A 27,092-nucleotide genomic window follows, 5' to 3' on the forward strand; every position below is an offset into this window, starting at 1 on the left:
CGAATAGGCTTTCCTGATGCTAAGCCTTCTGGCCTCCAGAATGACATCCATAACAGCTTTGGAAAGAGGCATTGCTTGCTTGACTAAAGAATCTGCCATGCAGCCAGGTTTAAAGTCTTGAGCTGGCTGTGAAGTATCTGATTGTTTTGCTGAGTCGGATGTGGGATTTGAGGCAAAATCCATGGTGGACCTTGTGCCAAGTTCTTTAAGATTGGGTACCAGTGCTGGCGTGGAAAGTCTGGGGTAATCAGGATCATCTTTGGCTTTTCTTGTCTGTCTTTTAGGAGTACCTTTGAAAGGAGAGGTAGTGGTGGGAAAGCATATACTTGTAGGTTTTTCCAGCTGAATGAGAGGGCATCCACTTTCCATGCTTGTAGGTGGTAAGTCCTTGTGCAGAATTTCTGTAGTTGGCAATTCATTCGGGATGCAAACAGATCTATGTCCGGGCTCCCCATTTCTGTGTTATAATTCTGAATATTTGTGGATGTAATTTCCACTCATGCGGATCCATGTTTCTGCTTGTCATCTGCCAGTGTGTTTTTCTCTCCTGGCAGGAATTGTGCTTGCATATGAACTTGATAGGTCAGAGCTGTGTTCCACAAGGTCATGGCTTGTCTGCAGAGGGGATATGAACGAGTGTCCCCTTGCTTGTTTATGTACCACAACTGTGGTGTTGTCTGTCTTTAGTAGTAGTTGTCCTGGATGCAGAAGATCCTTTAAAGCTATAAGGGCATTTTGTACAGCTAGCATCTCTTTTTGATTGATGTGAAGATGCCTTTGTTCTGCGGGCCACTTGCCCTGAATACATTTTCCTGCCATGTGTGCTCCCCAGGCGTAATCCGAAGCATCTGTTGTCAGTGTTTGCCTGGCTGTGGGTTGAGTGAAAGGCTGCCCCTTGTTGAGGTGACAGGCTTGAGCCCACCATTGAAACTCCTGCTGAAGGCAAGAAATAAGTGGTATTACGGTTTCCAAACTGTGACAGTGTTGAGACCAGACATTCTTTAGGTACCATTGTAGTTTCCACATATGCAGTCTGGCATATGGAATTAGTAGTATGCAAGATGCCATGTACCCCAAGGTACTGCAGAAATTTTCTTGCAGGGAGTTGGGTTTTTGTTGCCATCAATTGGAAATATTGAGTCAGTTGTCCTTGCTTGTCTGGCGTGAGATAAGCCATCTGGGCCGTTGTATTTAAGCTGGCACCCAGGAATATTATCTCTTGTGAGGGCACTAGTTGTGACTTCTTTTCGTTTACTGTGTACCCTAGGCAAATTAGTAATCTTTTTACAAATGCCATATGCTTTAGAAGAATGTCTTTGCTCTCTGCTTGAATAAGGCAGTCGTCCAAGTATGGGTAAATTTGAATTCCTTTTTGTCTGCAAAATGCAATTACTGGTGCCAGGCATTTTGTAAAGAACCTGGACGCAGTAGATAAGCCAAAGGGCAGTGCAGAGAATTGGTAATGCATTGAACTAGCTAAGAATCTGAGGTATCTTCTGCAATTTTGTCTGATCGGGAAATGCAGGTATGCCTCCTTGAGGTCCATAGTTACGAGTCAAGCTTTCTTGCCCAGCATGGGAAGAAATTGCTGTAGTGTCAACATTTTGAATTTTGGAACATCCAGGTAAGTATTTAGAGAAGAAAGATCCAGAATGGGCCTCCAGGCTTTGTCCTTTCTGGGAACCAGAAAGAGTCTTGAGTAAAATCCTTGTCTTTGCTCCTGTGTTGGTACCTTTTGAATAGCTCTCATGTCCATGAGTGCTGTAATTTGTCTTTGAGCCTCTGCCCATTGATTTGGTGGCAGATTTGGCATTCCTTTTAACCTTGGCAGAGTGTGAAAGTGGAACCTATAACCTTGAGATACAATATTGAGAACCCATTTGTCTTTGGTGATCATATGCCAATTGTGACAGAAAAGTGCCAGTTTTCCCCCCCAAGGGGGCTGCCAAGAGAGAGGTGCTTGGTAGCTATAGAGGGAAGTCATTGGGGCTGTTTTTTTATAAGGTTGAGGCCTGTCTTCTCCTTCTTTCTGGGTTGAAGCACCCCATTGTCGAGGCCTGTAAGAACCTTGTGGTTGACCTCTGCCTCTTGGACATCTGTATCTGCCCCTTTGAGGTTTGTCAAACTGTAAAGGACCAATTTTTTGTTGGCCAATTTCTGCTAAATCGAGGAGGCTGAACCTGTAAGAAATCCTTCACCATTTGCATAGATTTTGCCTTATCCTCCATTTTCTTTAATACCTCTTCTGCCTTAACTCCAAATAAAACATCCTGCTGCAAAGGTGCATCCAATAATTTTGCTTTAACATGATCTGGTAAAGTCTGCTCTTTTAACCAAGCATGTCTTCTAATGACAGACCCTGTAACTGCTGCTCTACAGGAGGCCTCTAATGAATCAAAACCACATTGCAAAGTATGTTTTCTCACTTGTTCAGCTGCATACAATAAATCCTGCATTTCCTTATAGTTAGGAAGATCTGAATTTGGAAGCATTTTTTGTTTCAACTGAGACATCAAAAATTGCTGATATTTAAGCATGTGAAACTGGCAATTAAGGCCCTCATTGCTAAAGTTGCAGATGTATATACTTTCTTCCCCCATCTGTCTAATGCTCTGAAATCTCTGTCAGAGGGAACTGGATTTTTTGCTGTAGAGGCCTTTATCCCTTTGTGACCCTGGGAAATAGTTTCACGGTCAGCAACAGGGCTTTTATAAAGACATTTGTGAGAGTCAGGGACTCTGTAGTATCTGTCTGGCTTAACTGGAGCAGGAGGTAAAGAATCAGGATTTAAACTGGATTCGGAATACACATCATCCACGATATCTAACACTGGCGGAATAGCAAGGGGTCTGTGTTGAGGTAATAAAAGAAAATCTCTGAGCCTTTTCTTGGATTCTGAATAATCCTTGCCCTCCTAATGGAAATGCTTCCTCATGGTATGTAAGGTTTCCCCAAAGGAGTAGTCCTCTGATGGAGAGGCTGAAGGAATTGATTCCTCAGCCTCAGAATCCTCATAAGAGGGTAAAGAGTATCCTTGGTCTGAGGATGAATCTGAAGATGGACACCTGGTCGGATGAGTCAGTCTGCATCCTGTCTAGGCCTTTTATCAGGAGGAGGGTGGGACCCCCTGATTAGAGTAATTAAGTCTTCGGCCATTTTGAGCATCTGTTTCTTAGGCATGGAGGCCTGTCCTGGTGAATGTAGAAGTTGTTTCTTTGTTTTTAAAGGGGTTTTAGACTTAGCAGAGGGTTTAATGGTTAACTGAGTAGTTCTGAAAACCCCCTCTGAAGCTGCGGGTTTGTTCAGCTGCTCCGGATCCCTCTGAAGGGTTAGTCTCGGTAGGCCGTAAATCTGGTGTATCCAAAGGCCCAGCCATCTCCACGTGGGAGTCAGAGGCGGTCTGTGGTTCAAAGAAGCGGTAGTCAGGGGCTGCGAAGGCGCCTCGCTGAAAAACGGAGAACCGGCGACTGGCCTAGAAGAGGCTTCATCGTCAGTTTTGGGCCTCGGATGCCTGTCCTTGTCTTTGCACTTTGTGTATCCCGGTCGTCAGTTGTTCCGACGGTATGGTGTAATTGAATTTTCTGCCAAAATAATGTTGAGCAAAATCAGATGTTTAAAAGTGTGCTTGTTAAACCTAGCACAACACAGACAACCTGTGATGTCATGGTCTGGGCCTAGGCATGGGATACAATAAGAATGGAAGTCCTTATGAGGTATTTGCTTCCCACAAGAAATACAATTATTAACATTTACTGACATCGGTCTGAGGCAAGAAAATGTTTCCCCAACGGGGTACTTAGCTTTGTAGAAAACTTCGGTTCTGGATTCGGAATGAAAATCTCAAGAGTCGGCCGAACGGCACTTGTGAACTGCTTTTGCTTCGGGCACCGCGCGGCAAGAAAGACTGAAGAAAATGGCGTCGGCTGCATCTTGTATACCCCTGGCGCACTGACTTCAGGGAAGAAGCGACAGCAACCAACGCCGGACCAAGACTTTGGAACTCTGGCCGACTGAGGGACCACCTGATGGTAGGATAACCCAAGTGTAATGACTGCAGCAGTGTAACACGATGAACATCCTCAGTCGGCTCCTTTAACACTAATGGTGCCAAAGAGGTTGGTGATGCAGACTTGTCGGAGCAGAGAGCCCTTGGTTCTGAAATCTTTTTGCATGGCTCTAAATCTGGAGCAGAAGTTGGCCTTTTTCTCGATGACTTAGCCCTCATCCAAAGCTTGCTGAAAGGGAAGAAGACCTTTGGCCATTAACTTAATTTTACGCTCCTGCAGAAGTCTACTACTAAAACTGTGACAAATAGTCACAGATGTATGGCATCGAGACAGTAAACACAATTAGTGTGCGCATCTGTCCATGACATCTTTCCAGCACACTTTACACATTTCTTGAACCCAGAAGGCTTATTCTCCTTGGGTTCTTTAGAGGAGTCCTTCGAACTCTCAGACATTTTTCTAGACAAAACAATAAACTATTAAACTAATTTAAACTTTTTTTTATATATATATAAATAGAATCCTCTAACTGAAACTGATTCCATCGAAAGGGGAAAGGGACAGAACCAACTTAAATGAGTTCTGACCTGGGAGACAAAACAGCCCTGAAACTTAATGGGCTGAGAGAGGCCTCTAACTAAAACGGCACTTTCTAAAAAGGGGAGGAAAGACTTAAAAGGGTTCTAACACAGACAACATGAACAACTACCAGGGGTATATAGGGAAGAAAAAACAGTACAACTAGCTACGAAAAATACCAAATAATTAAAAAGTTATACTTAAGAGCCACCTGAAGAAACGTCTCAAAGCTTGCACGGCAAACGAGATCTGGGGATGTAGCCTGGGGCATCATGGGATAGGGATTAGCCTCGAGCCACTGAAAGCTCTCGAGTTTTTGTATTTGGCCAAGTCAGAGCAGAGGATCCGCTCTGAACCCCAACCAGCAATAATTATGGCGAGATAGGACTACATAACATCTTATCTTCAGGAACCTTATAAAACCTACCTGGTTCCTTAGGAGGAAGGGGTTGGGATCCTGGATTCATGGAAGCATTATTAAAGTTATCTAGAAGGGCTTAGCTTAAATAACAGGGGAAATAGCAGAAAGCTTAGGAGTTTCCATTTCCAAAACAGCATATCATCTCTGCTGTGCATCAGTGAACTTGATTGCCTTTTCATTTGAAATGCTGCATCATTTTGTTCACAGTATTGATGAAGGAAAAATCTACTAAACGAGTCAGGAGAATATCCCTCTGAATTCTGGTCTTCCTGATGAGAGGAAGACTTTTTTAAAACACCTTTATTGAATTATCACCTAAAACAGGAAATACATTTATATAAAAGAAAAACCATGTTAAAATGTTCACAGTTACAAACATTATAAATCACATGCATTCTTTTATACGATTATTAATCCAACACTATATAATTTGTTCAATTCCAGTCTTCCATTAAACCCCACTCCTCACCCACAACATTATGCACATATTGTTTGAGAATTTCCACTTTTCTATGTAATGCGCCCTTAACCCTTTTCTAAAGATCTTACTTCCAGTTATTTTAACTCTTGTTACAATATTCACTACTTCAAATACAGTTGGTTTAGACTTTGACTTCCATTTTCTAATAATTTCCTTTTTTAGCAGCCACTACAATTAAACTTAATGTCTAAGCAGATCAGATCCTGAATCCCATAACTTTCTTAGTTACACCCATTTGCTCATCTAACATTTCTGACAGTACTTTGAAGGGAGTTTTTAAAGTCTGCCATCTCATACTCCCAAGACATATTATGCTCCCAATTAACTCTTTCTTCCCCATCACACTTCCAACATTTGCCATCAACCTGATAAAAAAATGTCTCTGGAGCCAGCTTAGGGTACAAAACTACCTATGCGCACACACTTCCAAGCAAAAATCTTAAATCTTCTAAACTGTGTTGTGTATTTGCGAGCCATACACGTCCTCCATTGTCTTCTTGTGAACTGCTTATCCAATTGCTCTTCCCAATCTTTTTTAACCTCCACCGATTGAGGATTGTGGAATATTTTATATGCCTTACTAATTATCCCTTTATCGGCCTCTTCTGATTTACATTCATCTACAAACTCTACCACAGCAGGTCTTTCACTTAGGATTCCCCTTATCCCTTTCTCTTTACCTATACTCAGACATCAATCTCTAAACAGGAACAGCAGTCTCTAGCCTGCAGTCCAAATGTAGTCTTGGCCCATTCCCCCTCTAATTATTTACTCCCAATACCCTTGTTGCTTTGCCAGTTTTCTCCAGTAAATTCCAGACTGCTCTTGCCTATACTCTGCAACACTAACTGCAGTCAACCCATCAGCAGAATCCTTCTCCATTCTAGTTTTGGCTTAGTTCTTAGAATATTTTGTTACTTTATGAATACCTTCTGTATGGCTGTTCTCCTTAAGGATCTGAACACACAATCGCTCTCAATTTCCTTATTTCTTGCATTTTCCCCTGCTTCACCATAATCTCTTTCCACTTAGAATTATAGCTTTCTGCTTGTGTTATGTACACATGCCTTACTGTGTAAAGTATCCATTCAAATCAGGTAATCCTAAAGTACCTTATTCTAATGAAGTGTAAATTTATGTCATTTAACCCTTGCTCCTCGTTCCCCTACCAGAAAAAATCCTTTAACTCTAAGTACTGTCCACAACTTCTCCTCTGGTTGATAAAAATATTCCTGACCTGTATATAAAAACTAATGCAATTAAATAGATTAAAAAACTCAGATGATCATCTGGAGACATGCTAATACAGGTCCAAAATATTTTTCACTATCCGTCTCAGATTACCTTGAATGAAACAGATGAGTAGGGAAAGAATTTGAACATCTAGCACAAAAACAAGGGCAGACCTATGCACTCCCCTCCATGCAGAAGACAGTATAGCAGAAGGAAGTCTCACACCAGCTGAACGCAGTGGTATAAGAGATGAGGCCAGCAAGGAGTCGTACTCCAGTGTCAAATATTCTTAAGAACTTCATCCCTAAGGTTGGATGCCCTAACATTAGTTACAAATTGTATATGTGTACAGTCCATAAATAAAAAAAACAGCAACACAAGTCTAATGCTGCAGAGGTTAGCAAAAGCTCAGCAAATACAAAACAGTTTACACAGACATGTTCTTAATCCTCACTGGCAAGTCAGTCTCAAGTTGCTGAGAAGGGGCAGGCAAAGAAATAAAACCAAAGCATGTCCCAGCAGCTGAAGTGTGTACTATATTGCAAGACAATATAACCACTGATGTCATTCTTAACATCAAGAAAGACAATGCCCATATCCTTCAAGTTTGCTCCCTTTCATCTTTTACAGTTCACAGACAAAAGGGTGCATGTCTTACCTGTGTTTGCACGGGTTTCCTCCCAGATTTCAAAGACATGCAGTAGATGGATTGGAAACTAAATTGACTATGAGTGTGTGGTGTGCAATAACTACCGCAGCAGGACTAGCTACACTGCGATGTAAACTCTGGCTCTAAATGATTGTTGTTAAAGTGACAACCTGACCCCATGTGCAAAGGGGGGAAAGGGTTGTTCTGTATGGATGGACAGACAACTAAAGGGGCATACTGTCACTGGAGTGTTAAGATAGGCTATGAGCTTCTAACACAACTTTCTACAAGACGGCAGACTAAAGAGCTGGCACTTCTGACTAGCTTTGACAACATGCTCCATCCAGTCCCAGGCAACAGAGTCGCAACCTGTGTGGGCCCTGATTTATGAAAACATGCTCCAGTCCCAGGCAACAGAGTGACATCCTGTGTGGACCCTGATTTATGAAAATATGCTCCAGTCTCATGCAACACAGTCGCATCCCATGTGGGTCCTGATTTGTGATAATATGCTCCAGACCCAGGTAACACAATCACACCTTATGTGGGCCCTGATTTAGAACATGCCCCAGTCCCATCCAACGCATTCATATCCTGTGTGGGCCCTTATTTGTGATAGCATGCTCCAGTCCCAGGCAACACAGTCACATCCTGTGTGGGCCCTGATCTGTGACCAGAGTTTAGGCTTTTTAGATGCTTTAATGAGCTAACAAATAATTTACATTATGATGAAAGCTGAAATGTGCAAGTGAAGAAAACAAAGAAACATGGGGTTAGGACAACTTTTCTAACCCACTGCAAGGGCACCATGACATGTTAACAACTGACAAGAATATTTTCATGGCATGGGAATTTAAGGTCTTAGAAGCTCTGAGAAAGGGCTTGCAAGAACATTCTAAGGTTTAAGAAGCTGCACTGAGTAACGGCTTGCAAGGACATACTGATGGCTAATACACCACAAACATCCACCCCTCAAAGGAAATGTAGAGTTCTACTGGGTAGTGTCTCAAAAACACAAATTATTCTTTTTACAAAGTTTCTTCCACACAGGCAAAAGCTCAAGCCTATGTACATGACACCATTCTGCTGGTGTTTAGGCCTGGCCCACTGTTACTTTAGGGGCCACAATTCAAGCAGATATGGTGACCTTTCCTTCACTGAACAGTCTTCTGCTGCCCATTTCCTTGTAGCTTCATAGTTATATACTAGGTTAATGACCACCAGGGCCCTTAAAAGCCTAGCCATGCAAGGTAAATATGACCCACAAATCTGATTTATATTGGAGTTATAGGAGGTGATTTACTGGCTGCTTCTGTCCATTACAGACATAGGAGCCAGACCGGGGGCAAAAGAATAGTTGTATAAAATATTACCATAACTATAGATGCCTACTCTTCCATGCTGCAGTATTCTTTACATGAGGGATTCACCGCCAAGGGTGACCTGACGTCTGGCCAGTATACCAAAGTCTTTTAGCACTACAAGGTACATGGGATGTAGCATGCAGGCCAACAGCAGACATAGGCCATAAACGTGATGTCTGCAAATATTATCCTCAGAACTGAAATGCCTCAGTAAGAATACCAGTCCAAGAAGAGTTGTAACATACATCCATAGGAAGAACATGAACCAAGAGGGAAGAAGGGTGGGATAGAATACTGCAAAATGGAAGGGAAGGACATCTATGGTTATGATAAGATTTTACACAACTATTCTATGTACTTCTATTCCCATGCTGCAGTATTCTTTACATGGGGAGAGTACCACAGCTCATGAGGAAGAAAGAGTGGTGGAGGGAGCAGAGGCATTTTCTAAGAAACCATGCAATACAGCCCTAGCAAACCCAGCTCTGGATCTGGAGATGCTATCTAGCTTGTAGTGTTTAGTGAAGTTATGAAAAGAAGACCGCATGGCTGCCTCCAAGAAGGATGAGGTATCCAAACCTTTGAAAAAGGCAACAGAGGAAGCTACAACTCTGGTGGAGTGAGCCTTCACTGGGGAAGAAAGTCTTACCCCAGAATACATAGCAGAAAGAAATAGCTTTTGAAATCCAAGAGGAGAGAGTCTTTCCCAGTGCCCTGTGATGAAAAGAGATAAAGAATTGGTCAGATGTCCTAATAGACTTAGTTTTGTCTAAATAGAATCGGAGTGGTCAAAGCACATCTGAAGTATGCAAGACCGTCTCACTAGAGTTCTGTGGAGAAGGGAAAAAGGTTGAGAGAGAGAGCTCACTGACTACGTCTGGCATGAAAGAGGGGTTTGTGTGCACAAAAACCCTGTCCTTATGGGAAACTATCAAGGCTTGGAGCGCAGAGACCCTTTTGGTAAGAGTGATGGCCAGAAGTAACACAGACTTCCAAGTACAAAATGGCAAGCTAGCTGTGGCTACTGGTTCAAAGGGGGCCACAGTCAGTTTTTTCCAAAATGAAGTTGAGATCCCAAGGAGTTAGAATTGGTTTCCTGGGGGGGGAGCTAATGTAAAGGATGCCTTTAAAAAAGAGCTTTACCCTACAGTCTAGAGGCCAAAGGTGGGGATACAAGCAGAAATGGCTGAAAGATGAGCTTTAACAGATGAACAAGACAAACCAGCTGCAAGCAATTCACACAAGTAAGATAAAAACAAGTGGATATCCACAGTAAGCGGACCTACTTTTTTGGAAAGACACCAGATGGAGAATATCTTCCATTTTGACGGGTAGGATTTCCTGGTATTAGGTTTCCTGGCCTCCTGCAAGAACATGAGCACGTCTTCAGAAAAAAGGTGCCTGAAAGGGATCAGAAGCCCATCACCCACAGTGTCAATTGAAGACTTGTTAGTTGTAGGTGAATAAGTGATCCCTTGTCCTGTGTTAGAAGGTCCACCTTGAGAGGTAGCTTGTGATAACTGCCCTTGGCTAAATGCAAATGATTAGGGAACAAATCCTGTCTTGGCCAAAAGGGAGTCGCCAACAAGATTTTTGGTGCGTTCTGCTGGATTTTCAGCTGAACTTTGGAAATGAGAGGGAAGAGGGAGAATGCAATTCTTCTGCATGAGCTTTGGTATTTTCCCTCATGTTATGAATACTGCAGCATATGAATAGAAGAACATAGAATAGTTGTGTAAAATCTTACCAAAATCATAAATGTCCTTCTCTTCTATATACTGTAGTATTACTTTCCAACCCTTATTTCCTCCTGATGCTTGCCTGGCTTCTGGTGGTGTATGTTCCTCATCTAGAATCAGACTGGTGCTTCTTTTTGTGGCATTCAGTTTTGAGGTCTATTACGTGCCGACGTCCGCTTTATACCAGACTTCACTTTGTGACTGACGTACGTTCTGCTTCTATGTGACATCACACATACCTCCCAGTAGCCCTAGACATCTGTATACTGGCCGGACATACGAATCAGCCAGTGGCGGATTCCCTCATGTTATGAATACTGCAGCATATAGAAGAGAGGGACATCTATGGTTATGGTAAGATTTTACACAACTGTTCTTTCTCCACGGGTGGGGTACACCAAGTAGATTGAACAGACAACTTCCACAGTTTTGTGCCAGAGTCCCAGGCCCTTTGGTTTAGTAGGTGGATGCTGTTCCCATTTCCTGGAATGGGATTTTTATCTATGCATTTTCTCTGCAAAACAGCCCTTACAAATCCAGCTCTGGACCTAGAAATGCCATCTAACTTGTAGTGTTTCATGAAGGTATGAACAGAAGACCAGGTAGCTGCCTTCCAGGATAGAACAGGTGTCTAACCAAGCCTTTAAAGAAAGCACCAAAGAAAGACACAGCTAAAGTGCCCTAACAGGTGAGGGGAGAATCTTCCCATGAGCCACATAACAGAAAGAAATAGTTTTGGAAATCCAAGTGGAAATAGTCTGCTTGGAAACAGGCTGGCTCAGGGCCCTTGGATAATAGGAAACAGGTGGTCAGGCTTCCAAAATGGTCTGGTTTTCTCCAAGTAATATCAGAGTTGCTTGTGCACATCTAAAGTGTGCAGGATCCTCTCACTAGAGGATTGAGGGGAAGGGGAACAAGCTTGGAAGATTGATGGACAGAGTGATAACTCATTTACCACCTTGGGCATAAAGAAGGGGTTTATAGTCAGTAAAGAAACCCTATCCCTGTGAAAAAAAAACGTGACGGGGAAGAAGATATCAGAGCCTATAACTCAAACACCCTACTGGCAGAAGTAATGACCGCAAGGACTGTTTTCCAGATGCAGTACTTGCTGGCTCAAAAGGGGCCAGGATAAGTTTTTCTAAGACAAAGTTGAGATCCCAAAGAGGAGAAACTGGTTTCTTTGGTGGTCTGCTGTGAAGGATGCCTTTTAAGAAAAGTTTAACTACCAACCTGGAAGCTAAAGGGGGAGGCATGCAGAGATAGCAGAAAAATGAGCTTTTACTGGAGTATGACAGTCCACTCTTCAGTAATTCACACAGGTAGGACAGAACCACTGGAACATCCACTAGCAGTGGTTTTAAAGCCTTTTTAAGACACCAGATGGAAACCATTTTCCATTTGGAAATGTAGGATTTCCTAGCAGTGTTTCTGACCTCCTGCACAAGAACTTGTAGCATGTCTGAAGGGAAATAAAATCCCACAGGGTCAGTTGTAGTGTTGACATCTGTGGGTGTGCCAAAGTTCCCTTGTCCTGTGTGAGTAGGTCCATTCTGTGGGGTAACATGTAGTGATTGCCCTTGGCTAAATGCAGAAGAAGGGGGAACCAATGCTGTTTTGGCCAAAAGGAAGTCACCAGCAAGATTTCTAGTTGCTCCTGTTGAATTTTCAACGGGACCTTTTGGATAAGTGGAAAGGAGGGGAATGCATACAGAAACATCCCCTTCCAAGAGAAAGACAGGGCATCCACCTTCCATGTCCAGGGATCTGGAACCCTGGCACAAAACTTTGGAAGTTGTCTGCTCATAGGGGAGGCAAACAGCTCTAACTGAGCTATGCCCCACTGATGGATCATGCCCAGAACACATCCCTATGTAACATCCATTCAAGGGAGTGAGTTAGGGACTAGCTCAGTGTGTCTGCTACAACATTCTGAGTCAAGGGTATGTAAACCACCTGGAAAGAGAGTTGACTCTGGGTATCTAACTCCCAGGCCTGTAAAGCCAGTCTACACAGGAGGTAGGACTTTGTCCCTCCCTGTTTGCTGACATACTACAGGACCAGTGGTATTGTCTGTAAATCATCTTAAAACACCCAGGGAAAGAAGAGTTTTGAAGATTTGCAGAGCGAAGATCAAGGCCCTAATCTCCTTTATATTGATGTGCTCCCTTTCCTGGGCTGGAGAGCAGACATTGCTGACCTTCCATGAGTCCAGGGTTGCTCCCCATCCTAAGGTACAGCTCCTAAGGGGGAAGAAGTGGTTGCAAGGGTAAGCCTAGGTTCCTTGAAACCTGTTGGACCCACCAGTGTAACTCCTTTTCAGGCAAGGCAGGAGTGGGATAAACTTCAGAGGATGGGAGTGTTGCACCCATACTGTTATCAAGAACCACTGGAATTTCCTCATGTGTAACTTAGCTAAAGGAAGCACAGGAACAGTGGATGCTATGAACACCAGAAGGCAAAGAAACTCCCTGACAGTTAGGATTGGGGAAGCAAGAGGTCCTGGAAGTAGTTGAGGGACAGGACCTTTTCTGGAGGTAAGGAAGCCAGCATCCTGTCTGATTGGATCCTGCAGCCAAGGAAGATGTGGTCTTGGGAAGGGACCAGAGTTGATTTCTAGTAATTGATCGTGAATCTTAGACCCTCCAACAGTGACACCGTGAAGGAGAGGTTCTCCTGAAGGATGTCTAGAGTCTGAGCCTAGAGAAGGTTGTCTATGTATGGAAAGATCGGTATGCCCTGTAGCCTGCAGAAGGCTATGACAGGAGCTAACCATTTTGTGAAGACCTTTGGTGCCGTAGACCATCCAAAGGGCAAGCCATAGAATTGAAAATGTGAGGAAGAAATAGCAAAGCAAAGAAACTTCCTGAACCACAGAGGTATGGGAATAATAAGGTAGGCATCTTTGATGTCCAATGACACCATAAAGGCCTGAGGAAGGATGAGAGGAAGAAGGGTGGGTAAGGTTAACAAACGAAAGGTGGGAACCATCTGAAAGGCATTCAAATAGGATAGGTCTAGAATGGGTATCCAAGGACCATCCTTCCTGGCTACCAGGAATATTCTGGAGTAGAATCCTTTTCCTACTTGGGAGAGTGGCACTACCTGAATGGTGCCCTGAGAAAGAAGGTTGGAAATGACCTGGGGAAAAAGTTCCAGTTGTTCTTTGGAGGTAGTGGAATACCCCCTGAAAGGGGGGGGGCGAGTCTTCCACACCATTAAAGTATCCTTTGCAGGATTATAGATAGGACTCAAGAGTCCTGCGTTGTTTCCAAACAGAGAGAGAGAGGTGAAGGAACAGAGATGGTAGTGGCCTAGGAGGGGGTAGTCACAGACTACCTGGCTTAGCTTGAAAGGGGTGTTTCCGTGTGGGAATAGGGGCGGTAGATTTAGAGGAAAATTGTTCCTAGCATCTCTCTCACCTTTGGAAGATTGGGGCCTGGCAGACATTCTTACAAAGGTGGTCTTCACAGGACAGTTCCTCTGAAACCTGGGTACTGGGGAAACAAAATGTTTCCGGTCTTGCAGCTCATTGCCTTTCTCCTGTAGAGATTGAGAGAGTTCTGCAGCAGAGGTACCAAATAATGCCTTGTTGTCCAGGGCAGCATCCATAATTTTTGTCTTAATGTCATCAGGCAAAGGTTGGAGCCTAAGCCAAGAAAACCTCCTCAGGACTGATTTAGATGCAGCTGCTCTAGCTGATGCCTCCATGGCATCATAGCAACACTTTGTGGAATGATGTATAACCTGAGCTGAGGAGTTAAGGATAGAAGAAAGCCTGGTCTTAATGGGAGAGTCAGGAAGCTCAAAAAGTAGTTTGCCAGCACCCAAGAGAAGGGCCAACGAAAATTTAGACATATGGGTCTGGTAGTTAATGGCCCTGCAAAACAGAGTGAAGTATAAACCTTTTTTTCTATTCTCCCCATGACTTTGCTCTCCTTGTTTGATGGGAGCAGGGAAGTGGAAGGCAGCACCTTGGAGGCCTTGTCTGCAGACAGTGAAATGGTAGAAGGGTCTGCAGAGGGACATCTGAATAAGAATTTGGAGTCCTCTGGCACTTTATAAAATCTATCTGGCCTTTTGGGGGCAGGATGTTGAGAATCAGGGCACTTTGAAATAGCAGCAACGGCATCCAGGAAGGTTGGCAGAACAGGAGGTATGGCAAATGGAGAAGGGGAGTCCATCTGCAGCAGGTCATAGTACCTTTTTTGGATGTCTGACACCTAACAATCATCCCATTTGAAAGATTCCCTCATCTTAAGAATGACTTCCCCAAATGATATATCCTTCCCAGGGAAATCACTGCCATTGGATTCTTCTTCTGGGGAAGCATAACCCAATGGGGAAGAAATTTGGGCTGGATAAGCCAAAGATTCATCCGCTGAGGAATCCTCATCATCCTTGGAAAACTCCTCAGAAGTCCTCTTTTATGGAGCAGAGAGAGAAATGGAGGGAGAAAGAAAACAGAGGACTATCTCAGGGCCACAAAGGTGTTGAACAAGACTTGGGAAAAGGCCTTCCAATCTGGTGGGTGTTCCTGAGGAGCAGGAAAAACATGTTTTGTTTTAATTTTTTTTCTTTTTGGGAACCTCCAATTGGTACACTCTACAATGTTGGTAGGTACATCCTCTTGAACAATGATTTGAGTAATGCTACGCAGGCCTTCAGTCACAAAGAGACGTGGCTCCCCCTATGTCAGAGTCGGACGCCTGCATTTCCCTCCCCTCCACATTGATACCCATTAAAGGAGTGTCTACCAACTCCACAGCGGTCTCCGAGCCAACATCAGTCTCAGGACAGACATCCGGATCAGAGGAAGCAGTGGGTAAATCAGACATAGATTTCTTGACCTTCTTAGCATGTGGCTCGCCCGAAGGGCCAGATGTAGCTTCCATATCATGCACAAGACATTTTAGGTGCTGACTTTCTAGGTATAAATTTAGATAATCTAAGCAACTATGTAAAGTCTTGGGGCCAAAGGCCTTGAAAACAGAATAGGTAGTATGGTTGTGGTCAGGGCCTAGGCAAAATAAACAAAGGTCGTGAGAGTCCCTATGTGGAATCTACCTTCCACACTGACACTTGCCCTTTCCAGTGAACATGTACACAGTGCCAAAGATAGTAATGAAAACAACAATGGGGCACTAATCTAAACCAAGGTTCACAATCTGACGAGTGACGACTGCAGCAGACAGTTGGAGAAGGGGCAGAAAAGTTTTGAGGTCTAGTATATGCTGACATCCGCTATATACCCAAGTCACTTTATGACTGACTTATGTCGCATGTACCTCACAGTAGCCCTAGACTTTTGTATACTTGTCTGGATGTACTCAGCCAGTGGTGGACTCTCATGTTATGAATACTGCAGCTTATGAATATAAGGTCATTACTGAAGAACACATCCCTGAGAAGCATCGATTCTTGGGACTGAGTCATGGACCTGCTTAGTGAGTCTGCCTGAATGTTTTAATTAGAAAGAATGTAAATGGCTTGCAGGGAAACCTGATGTTGGAAAGCTAGTTCCCATACCAGGAGGGCTAGCTTTCAGAGAAGACAAGATTTTGTTCCCTCGTTTCTTTACATACCAAACAACTGTGGTGTTGTCTGTAAACAGCTTGAGGAGTCCTGGAAGAATAGACCAAAAGGCCTGGTGAGCAAGGAAGAGGGCACTCATCTCTTTGATGTCTATGTGTTCCTTTCTTTGAGAGGGAGACCAAAGGCCTTCGACTTTGAGACCTACAAAGGTTGCTCCTCAACCTGTGTCCGAGGTGTCTGTGAACATCTGAGATGGTGCGGATGGTTGAAGGGGAAGACCTGGGTTTAAGGAAACCTGACAGATACATCAGAAAAGTTCTCTTTTCAGGCAAGACAGAAGAGAGATGACAAAGTGACTGAAGGGAAGGGTGGTAGTCACTGACTACCTGGCTTATCTGAAAAGGACTGTTTTTGAGTAAGAGCTGGGTGAGGCTTGGAAGAGGAAGGTTTCCTAGCAGTTCTTTTGTTTCTAGTAGGTGGAGCATGGATTTACCTCCTAACAAAAGAAGTTTTAGCTGGGTAGTTCCTACGAAATTGAGGAACTAGGGACACAAGTATGTGTTTAAGTTCTAGCAACTATTTTCCTTTTTCCTGCAACATCTTAAAAAAAAGCAGCTGCATCAGTCCTAAAAAGGGAGGAGAATTCAACAATTTAGCCTTAACACCTTCAGGGAGTGGCTGGATTTTCAGCCAGGAATATCTCCTTAGAATAGAAACTGATGCAGCAGCCCTAGCAGAGGATTCAGATGCATCATATCTGCACTTTGAGTGTCAAATAACTTCATAGGTTTATTGAGGAATCTTCCAAAATAGGGGAAGAGTTGGGCCTTAACCTCTGAATTTGGGATATCAGAAAGAAATTGAGATGCTTGAGAGAGATGGCCCAAAGCATATTAAGACATATGAGGCTGACACAGTTGCATGGAACGCCAAGGTAGCAGAGGTGCACACTTTTTTGCCGAACCTCTCCATAGGTTTGCTCTCCTTATCAGAGGGAAGCAAGGATGTGGAAGGCAGGAGTCTAGTTGGGTTGTCCAACAACCACAAGGTCTACCACTGGACATTCATAAAGAATTTTACTGTCTGGTGGTACTTTATAGAATCTGTACGGCCTTTCTGGGCAGAAGGTTGTGAATCAGGAGCCTGTGATGTAGAAGAAAGTGCATCTAGGAAGGCTGGTAGTACAGGAGGCACAGCAGAAGGAGGGGGAGAATCAATTTGAAGTCTGTCATAATACCTTAGAAACCTGACAGCAGTCCCACTTGAACTCCCTCATTCTGGAAATAGTTTCTCCAAAATCACCACTGATTCTAAGGGCAACCACAAAGCATTCTATAGCTATGTCAAGAATCTCAATGGCAACACCCAGACCTGCTCTCAGTTACAGCACAACGGCACGAAAATTACAGAACCAACTGATATTGCCAACATCCTGGCAGATAGGTTCATTGCTAACTTTACCCCCCTCTCACCCCCTAAAGGGCCCATAGCTATACAGGAAGAATGCAGAGTCCCTGTAATCACATCTATGCAGGTAAAAGCTGCACTTTCTAAAACCAAAAACACAGCATCCATGGGACTGGACAACATCCCAGGCTGTGTTTTACAAGAACTTCAGAACGAAATGGCTCCACACCTAATCACCATGCTGAATCAGTCTCACGCCAGGCTTTATGCTCACTGAATGGTGCACAGCAACAGTTATCCCACTCCACAAAGGGGCAGCCACCACTGATCCTGGGAACTATCGCCCTATTAGCCTGACGAGCCTGGCTTGCAAGGCCAAGGAATGTATCATCATGGAACTCAAAGACGGTGGTAACCTCCAAACTCTGGACCCCACCCAGTTCGGTTTGTGAAAGGCAGATCATGCCTTCTGAACCTGATCGACTTCTTTGAGGCAGTCACCAAAGCCGTAGACGAGGGTAAGGTGGTTCACACAACCTATCTTGACCTCACTAAGGCTTTCAACACCATCCCCCATTCTGGAATTATAGCTAAACTAGGTATACATCCCTACGTCACAAGATGGGTTGCCAAATGGCTCACTGACAGAACCCACACTGTAAAAGTTGCAGACTCCAAATCTGACTTCAAACCAGTGACAAGTGGAGTACCACAGGGTTCAGTCCTGGGACCTCTCCTGTTTGGTATCTACTTCTCTGAAGTACAGGCTAACACAGAAGGCCTCTGGCTAACGAAGTTCGCAGATGACTGCAAACTAGGAGCCATAGTCGAGTCCCCAAATGATGTGGACAGCCTACAGAAGGGGCCTCACTGAGAAAGATGCCTGGTGTCAGAGGCATGGCCTCAAACGCAATGCCAAAAGTGCATTGTCATTCCCTTTGGTAAAAACTCTGCACCCATAAACTACCACATAAACGGAAGTCTGCTTAACGCTGAAGGTGTGATAAGAGACCTTGGGACCCAGGTGGACAGTAGTCTCTACTTTGATAATCACATCGCCACAGTAGTCAGGAAATTTTTCTATGTGGCACACCTCATCACAAAAGGATTCTCATTCAGGAAAAAAAAGAGGTCATTGTTCAACTGTACTCGGCATTCAGATTCATTAAAGAGTACAACGCCCCTTTTGGAATGTACCTCAAGACATCTGCAGCAGCTGGAAAGGCCACAGAAGTACCTCACAAAGAGGATTAGGGCCTCAAACAGATGCCCTGCACTGACCGTCTCAAAAAACTCCCTCCAGCTTTACTCTGTAGCATATCGTCTACTCCGAGGAGATCTCTGCCTAACATATAAAGCTATGTTAAACCCAGAGCTGTTGGACATGCTACACTTAAAGAAATCTCAATCCCTCCGAGCTACACACTCTAGGGACCTAAACCTTGTCACCACAATAAACAGGACATGCTGGAGGGATAGATATGTCTCAGAAACTTCCTATACTCTGGAACAAGCTACCCATCTATGTCAAGCAAAGTTCCTCATTAGCACTCTTCAAGAAAAATCTTGAGGAGTGGATGGGAAATAGGAAATACACCCCGGGGATGACTTCTGTGGCTCTGCTCGACAGGGGCACAGGAAATTAACTTTCTTGGGTGGCGTAAGCCAGGGAACCTTGTTGGCTAGGCTTAATAAGGCCCTTGGGCAGACAGCCTAGTACCTACCTATGAACCTATAAATGTCCTCTCCTGGTGATTCTGTGCAACTGGACTCTTCCTCAGGGGAGGCATACTCAAAAGGGGAAGCTATCTGTGCAGAAAGGGCCCAGTGGCCTAATGGACAAAGCATCAGCATCTGGAGCTGGGGACTGTGGGTTCATGTCCCACCTGGGTCAGTGATTATTTGGATGGCATAAAGGTTAAGGTGTTTTACAGGCATAAGGTGCAGAGTTTGATTCTCAAATGGGGTAACTCGCTAGGCTTAGAATGGCTCACAAGGACAATTAGCCTAGTACTAACCTACAAACCTATAAATAATCCAGGGATTCATCTGATGAGAAATCCTCCTCATCTAAGCCTTCTTGAGCTGCACTCTTTTCAAAGGAAAAGGCAAAGGGAGTAGGCAGCCTTAAAGCCATGAAGACATTTAGGATACCTTGAGAAAAGGCCTGCCTTTCTGGCACAGGAGCCGGGGGAGAAGAAATGTGCTTAGTTTTCTGTCTTTTCTTTACAGGAATATCTGTTTTAAAATAGGTAGGCAGTCCTGATGAAGGCCTGCATTCTATAACACTTGGAGACACTTCCTCACAGACCAAATTTTGATTAATACCCCGACGGCCTTCTGAAATGATGAGCCATGGTTCCCTCTGTCCATCCAAAGCAGATGTCTGCAAGGCCTCTGTGGATGTGCTAGTGGCTGGGTCCTTAGTGGCTTTCGATCTGGTACCCACTGAAGAATCCGAGGTAAGATCCAAGTGTACATCTGGCCCCTTCATCGGCCTCAAGAGGAATGTACGGATGGAGAAGTGCAGCCAAAGATTCAGGCCGGACAGTTTTGGACTTCTTCCGAGATTCAGCAGAAGCCAAGACGCACCCTGCATAATGTCATGCGCTAGTCGCTTAAGCCGTTGGTTTTCTAAGTAAATGTTTAAGGTGGGCAGACTGTGGAGAGTCATAGGGAGAACAGACTTACAGATGGGACAAAATGTACAGTCGTGAGAAGGCCCTAGGCAGAAAAGGCACTGATCGTGACTACCTTTGTGTGGAATTTGGCTACCACAGTGGCACTTGCCTTTCTTGGATAAACTTCAAGAAAATGCAGTAGCAAAAAAGAAGAAAGAAACAACCCCAATGGGGCACTTATCTGAAACATGTACATCGGCAACAACTCGGGCGAGCAGACAGATGACTGATGATGGCAGACAGACTGGTGGCTGAAAAGTTCTGAGGATGGTATGTGCAGACGTCACTTTTATGGCCTACGTACAATGTCCTACATACCTTGCAGTGTTAAAAGACTTCTGTATACTGGCTGGATGTCGGGTCATCCTTTGCGGGGAATCCCTCATGTAAAGAATACTGCAACATGGAAGAGAAGGACAACTATGGTAAGATTTTACACTATTCTTTCATCCTGGTCTGGCTCCTATGTCTCTGATGGACAGAGACTGTCAGTGAATCACCTCCTACAACTCAAATATAAATCAAATTTGTGGGTCTTGAGTTCAATTTTAAGACTTAGCCATGCGCCGTGGCTCCCTCCACAGGTGCACACACAGTCCTGATATCTGTGCCTGGCTAACCCTTGGTTAGCCCGAATTTATTTGTATATCCATCATACCAGTAGCTACTGGTGTGCTTAAGTTCTCCTTTCACCTCTCTGTGTGATTGATCTTTTTTAATGACATTCGAAAACTGTTATTTGACTTGAGCAAAGGGCTGCACTTGTTATTACCATAAGCTGTGTTGTGGAATCAACTTTGTGGAGTAAACTTGGCTTGCTTGTAGTATAAAATAACATTTTGTGGTGGGTAGAGCTCAGTTATTTTCTTACACGTGAAGTAGGTAGGACTGTATATACCTGAAAATGTTTAAAAGTGTTCATGTCAAATTTTGTAAGCATTTTAAACTACAGCTCTTATTCTGCTGTTACATCTTTGAAGGCTTTTACAAATGTCATACTTGTTAAAGTGCCAGATTTCATTATGTTTGGAGGCACAGTTGTGTAGTTTGAGCAGTACTGATGTAAATGTATTACATTTGGTGTAGGACTTGTGCACTGTTACACAGTTTGTAACTAACATTAGGATCAAACCTGGAGTGAAATTTTACTCTATGGAATTATAAGACTGAACTTCTGAAAGTTTTGTCCACAAATGTAGGAAACAGCATTTTGGTCCCCGTTTCTAACATATGAATGCTCAAGTTTACATTTCATTTAAAAGTAAAAAACAATGCTTCAGAAAGTTATACAAGTGAGAGAGGTGCATCTCTCATTTACGTCAGTGTAGATACATTAAGAAGAAAGTCTAATAATTATATGAACATGCTTACAAATTAAAATACTCTAGTAACCTATTTTTTCAAGTTACTATCTCTTTAAAATTTATACTGACAATAAATCTACCACCCCAAGTGAAATCCCTGAAAAAAAATGTTTTCTCTGCAACCATTACATACATTGCCTTCAAAGGCTGCAATGTAATCTTTCAAAACTAAGCCATAAGCATGTTATACAATGGACATGTCATGACAATGAACACCAAAGACTCAGGCTACAGTGGGCTCACCTATAACTAATAACATAATTAAACTGTTGAGAATTAAAACTTCATAACTTTATGTTGCATGTCAAAATGGCACATACAGTTACACTGGAAGTGAAAATAAATCCTACATCACCAATGCAAAGTATATTTAAGAAGATAAAAGATCACCAATTCTGAGTCTCTTTTGTGCATGTACATGAAAAGGAAACCTGCAGTGTGTCAACTGCTATAAAATTTGAGCTATACAAGGCTAAACAAAGTAACTCGAATGTAACAAATTTTCAAATATCACTGAAAAGTGTCAAGACTAAAGGCAGCACCACTACGATCTCATTGTTACAGCCAGCAAAACTGGCTACTGTTTTAAATATACACATTTTATACACATTTAAACTTTTATTAAATAACTAAAACAAAACCCTGAATAAATTCTCATCTACTGCTTACCAAACTTGTTTCAAAACCATTTTTAAGCAAGACATGTTCAAAACAATGACATATTCCATTTTATCAGGCTCAGTCTCTTGTGACTGTGATTCTGTGTTCAAAAAACATGGCCTGTTGCCCACATTGTATGCTTTCTTTGCTGAAGTCATCCAAGTTGAATATATGTACATTAAGGGTCCTTGAGTAAATCCACAAGTAGTTTGATGTAGCAAATTGTCAGTTATGGCCCTGGAGAGCTTCACTCACGCTTTACATAACAATTTAAACAAATGCATCATAATCCCCAAAGTATCTTTCATTAGCCAGTCATGTTACACTCTTAGAATTTCCAGACAGTTATTGTAGCATATGGCTATCCAGTCAGGCTGAGTTGATGCCCACTGCACATTGTTAATTTCACCTTCTGCAGTATAAGCCAAAATTGGATCTTCAATGGCACGTGGCATTTGCTGAATATCCCAGATGAGAGCTTGGTGGTCATCAGCTGAAAATGGAAAACAAACTATTACAGAGTGCAATTAAATGCGTCTAGCTTTACTTCTGGCTAAAGTTCATGTAGTCTGGCACTACTAAGGTGCAAGACAAAAAAGTTCTGCACTCACCATAATGTTCCATCTATGTTGTCCATTTTCATTCTTCCTCAACCACTGGGTTCAGATCCGACCCAGGCACGTTTTTACAGCTCACGAAACACTAAAAGCTCTCAAACTCCTCTTTTACTCACAATGCACTAGTCTCCTACCACACCCCAGAGCTTATTTGTGGACTTTTAGTGAATATGGAAAATAAACACCAGTATCTGGAGCTCAAACAAAGGAATTTTGGTCCTTTTAGTATCTTCTGACTCATCCAAAAGTCATATTGATAGGGGGTTGGAAGAAAAACTGAGGAAGAATGAAAACGGACAACACAGATGGAGCGTTTTGCTGAGTACATAACTTCTTTATTGAAGTCATTTTCATTCATTCCTCAACTGTCGGGACAGAGTCCTTAGCTACCTCAATCCTGGGAGGATTCTAAGGAAGGATATGTCTCAGCACCGCTGAGCCAAAAGCTGCTCTTCCCCTTAGAGACCATATCTAATTTCTAATCAGCCGAAGTTGTAGCTGCACAAATATAATCCATGGAAGATCTGGATAAAAACAATACAAACACTGAAGAGGTTGCCATAGACCTGGTAGAGTGAGCTTTATGGCTAAGGTCACTTTAGTATCTGGTTAACCCAATTTTGAATCTGAAAAGGAGAAAAATAACTGATCTGATTTCCTGAAAATGTTTGTCCTGTGTTAAGTAAAAACGCAATTGTCTGTGTAAATCCAGCAAATGTAGCAAATACTCTCCTTTGAAAAATTTGGAAAGAAGACTGGAAGTTTGACATTTTGATTAATATTGGATTCTGACATCACCTTAGGAAGGAGTTAGTTCGTAAGGATACCCTAAAACCCTTATGAAAAATCAAATAAGGAGGTTTAGAAGATGGGGCTTGAAGTTCTGACACACTGAGTGGATGTAATGGCCACTAAATGATGGTCTTCCAAGGTGAGACATTTTAATTCAAATTTGGCTGCTACCTCAAAGGGAGACTGGGTCAAGGACTGTAAAACTAAATTTAAATCCCATGAGGGAGTTGGGTCTTTAAAAAGGGGTCTTAGAAGAAAAGTTCCCCTTACAAAGGCCTTTCAAAGTTTGAAAGAGGCTAAAGACGAATTGCTTACCCCAATGTGAAAATCAGAAATGGCAGCTAGTTGTATTCTAACAGCAGAACTAGCAACTTCATAAAAATTTTTTTGCTAAAAACATTAAGTGGTGCTGAAAAAGGGTCAATAACATTTTGCTTTGCTGAACCTTTTCCATTTACTTCTGCAAATTTTTCTAGTAGAAGCTTTGAGGGAGGATAAAATAAAGTAGCGAACACGGGAGGATAGCCTTGTGATCTGATGTCAATTTTCATTTTATCCTTGACGTATAGGGCTAACTTCTGAGCATCGGAACCGACTCGGCCATTACTACAGCTCGCCCATGCTAAAAACTCTCAAATTTCACCTCTACCCACAATCCTACTATCACGGTTACCTCAGATCTCATTCGCCGCTTTTCTAGACAGACCTGTTCACCATAACTCTCGAGTCAAGAATTTTTCTAATATTTTTTCTTCACATTTTTCTCTCCTCTTTTAATATTGCCTTGTAATTCCTGCATTTTTCTCCATATACTCATCGCTATCTTTCTTTTCTTGCAGTTTTTATCTTTCTCCCTTTCTGTACACTTCAGTGTACCTTGAGCTATCATCATTGATGGTCCCTTTTCTGTACCTTGTACTATCATTGTTGATGGTCCCTTTCCTTCTTATTCTTACTCTTCTTTCCTTCACCTAAACCTCTCCTTATTCCTTACTGGTGCAAGTGTGATGTGGGCTTCTTACCAGCCTTTTTTTTCTTATGGCTGAGAATCCCAAAGGGCCCTCTGGCTTCAAGAAATGCCAAAAGTGTAGCCATAAGATTCCACTCTCAGACCCGCACCTTTTATGCAAGTATTGTTTAAGTTTACTTCATCTTCAAGAAGACTGCAATATTTGCCATAGCTTTAGTCATAGGGCCCTTGTAGAAAGAAAAAATAAGTTAATTCTAAAAGATTTGATCCCTTCCGCCTTTGGAGAGGCCATATCTGCTCATGACAAAAGTAAAACTGATGTCCTCCTCGTCCTCCTTAGAGAAGTCTAAAAAAAAGCTTGTTGGTACCATCATCTCCTTCTGCACCGACACACAAAAAATCTAGATCCTCGGTTCCTACAAGTTCTTTGGATCCCAAGGATACAGGGTCTACGGCTTCAGTACCAGAAAAATCAATGGCACTGGCCACTGGTGCTGATTCTAAGGTTTTGACTCTGAAGTCTTTGGTACATCAGCAACTTCTATCTTCTGCTCAAGAAGTATAGCTTCCTGGATCTTCCTCAACGCCGACTACATCGAAACAGAGTACTAATACAGTAGAGCAAGTTTTGCCTAGGGCAACTTACTCCCCAATCGATCCTTTTGTGGGTGAATTACCTGAAATTTTTCTGGAAAGGCCTACATTACACACTCTAATGTCTGTGCGTTCCACCAAAAGTCTTACAGAAGTCAACATGGAGAGAATGGTGAATAAAATTCTGTGCATGAGAGGATATACAGGACTCCCTTTGGCTCTGACCCCTATGGGTTTAGGAGCTGAACTTTCCTTTACCCCTTTAACTACTACCCCTCCTCTGACCTCCTCTGGGGTATTAGTTTTTTCAGCTCCAAATTATCCGGCGCTGACTGTATTGGTTCCGGAGATTTCTCTTCCTTCGAAACCAATTATTGCTCTGAGCTCCTTTCGGATCCAGAGACCTCTATCTGCCCAGTTGGCTCTGAGGAGCCGGTATTGACTCCCAACTCATCCTGCATCCTGTAGACTCTGCATGGTTCAGTTTGGCTCTGGCTTCTGTCTCGGGGGCTGTCTCATCAGAGCTGGGAGTACCACGGCTCCCAGGCAGTCTCTCTTGGTTCCAAGCTCTCTTCCTTTTGGGGGGGAGGGGCTTCGAGGCAATGGAGAGAGCCATGGCTATGCAGTCACTCAGTCAGCCTCTTCCACCTCTGAGCAAATACCTTCCTCAAACTCAGTTATTCCACCTCTCTCTCCACTGGGGCAACAAATGTTAAATCCTCAGGAACCTCAGATATAGATTCTGTCATCTTCCAACATCTCACCAGACTATCCTCTTGAGGAAGTTCCTCAGAAGAAGTGCAAGAGGAAGCCCTTTAGACTCCCCACAGGAATCAGTCACGGAAGACACTGATTTTGATGAAGGGGAAGGGTCCTCAAGGTCATTCCCGGATGATGTCTCCTTTGGAGACATCCTAGAATTATTGAAACAGAGGGGTGATTGGAAGTCCCAAAATCCTTTCTCTGAGGAATCATTTTATTTGCAGGTTTTTCGGTACTCACCCGTCTACATCTTGGGTGATTCCCCCTGCTAACAGAGCTCATTCAGTTGATCTCTCACTGGGCATGGAAGGCACCAGACACCACTGAATCCATCCCCAAGAGATCGGACAAAATTTTATTCACCCATGAGGATAAACAATTCTAGGCCAAAGGATTAGCGATAGATGGCATTGGTTATTGCGCCCGCCACCAAAAAGGAACTAGATGAGGAGAGTTCCTCTATCCATCCACCCAACAGTGCGTCTCGGGCAAAGGATAGATTTGGAATGTGGGTTTATACTTCATTGACCTTCGTCTTAAGGTCTTTGAATTTCCTAGCGCATTTTACCAGATTTCAGGGGGATATGCTCAAGGAGCTACTGATCAAAGTGTTACTGAGGGAGTCCAAAAAAAGAAACGTTGCTTCCCAGTTGGCTACTCTGGAGTGTATCAAACTCGTCCATGAAGCTTCTTGAGCATGCAGCCGAAGGGACCACCCAGAGCTGCAGGTTCAGGCGTGACCATAAGGAGACACTCCTGGATGAGTCTGTGACACTTTGCGGAGCCATTTAAGTCTTCATTCGTCAATGCACCTTTGGATGGATCATCTCTGTTTGGCCCAAACGGTAGAGAGACATTATCCAGGTGTGAGAAGGATGGTAAGACCCTTTCTGCTGTGTTCCACTCTCAAAAGATCCTTCTCCAGGAATCAGAGGAGCAGTGGAAAGATGTGGTTCAAAAAGTCCCAAGGGCTTTTCCAAGACACACATGGAGCCAGTTCTCCTAGGGGTGTGCGGGGGGGGGGGGCTACAATGGAAAATGCTGTCTACGCGGCAGAGGTGGTCCGCAAAAACTGGGTTTCAGGGACTCCTTCCTGGGTAAGCCCTTTCAGCATTCCGGAAAGGAGGACTGATTGTCTTCCTCTGGAGGTAGTCAGGGAATGCTTATCATTGTACCAAAATGCCTGGCTAAATACAACAGATTTTTGGGTGCAGAGGATTATTTCCCGAGGTTATAC

The 27,092-nt window shown here is 43.3% G+C and overlaps 1 protein-coding gene across 1 annotated transcript in view; it reads right to left on the reverse strand.

The window, feature by feature from the left end:
* Positions 1-21,729: 21,729 nt before the first annotated feature.
* The window catches only part of DCAF7 (DDB1 and CUL4 associated factor 7), a 917,581-nt gene continuing 912,218 nt past the window's right edge, over positions 21,730-27,092 (reverse strand). Inside the window, exon 7 of the mRNA XM_044054955.1 lies at positions 21,730-22,613. Coding sequence (XP_043910890.1) covers positions 22,441-22,613 — 173 coding nt within the window. The 3' untranslated portion in view covers positions 21,730-22,440. The remainder of the gene's footprint in view (positions 22,614-27,092) is intronic.

The sequence above is a fragment of the Protopterus annectens genome, chromosome 13.part0 (assembly GCF_019279795.1).
Source record: "Protopterus annectens isolate FY-2018-M chromosome 13.part0, PAN1.0, whole genome shotgun sequence".
Taxonomy (NCBI): Eukaryota; Metazoa; Chordata; order Ceratodontiformes; family Protopteridae; genus Protopterus; species Protopterus annectens.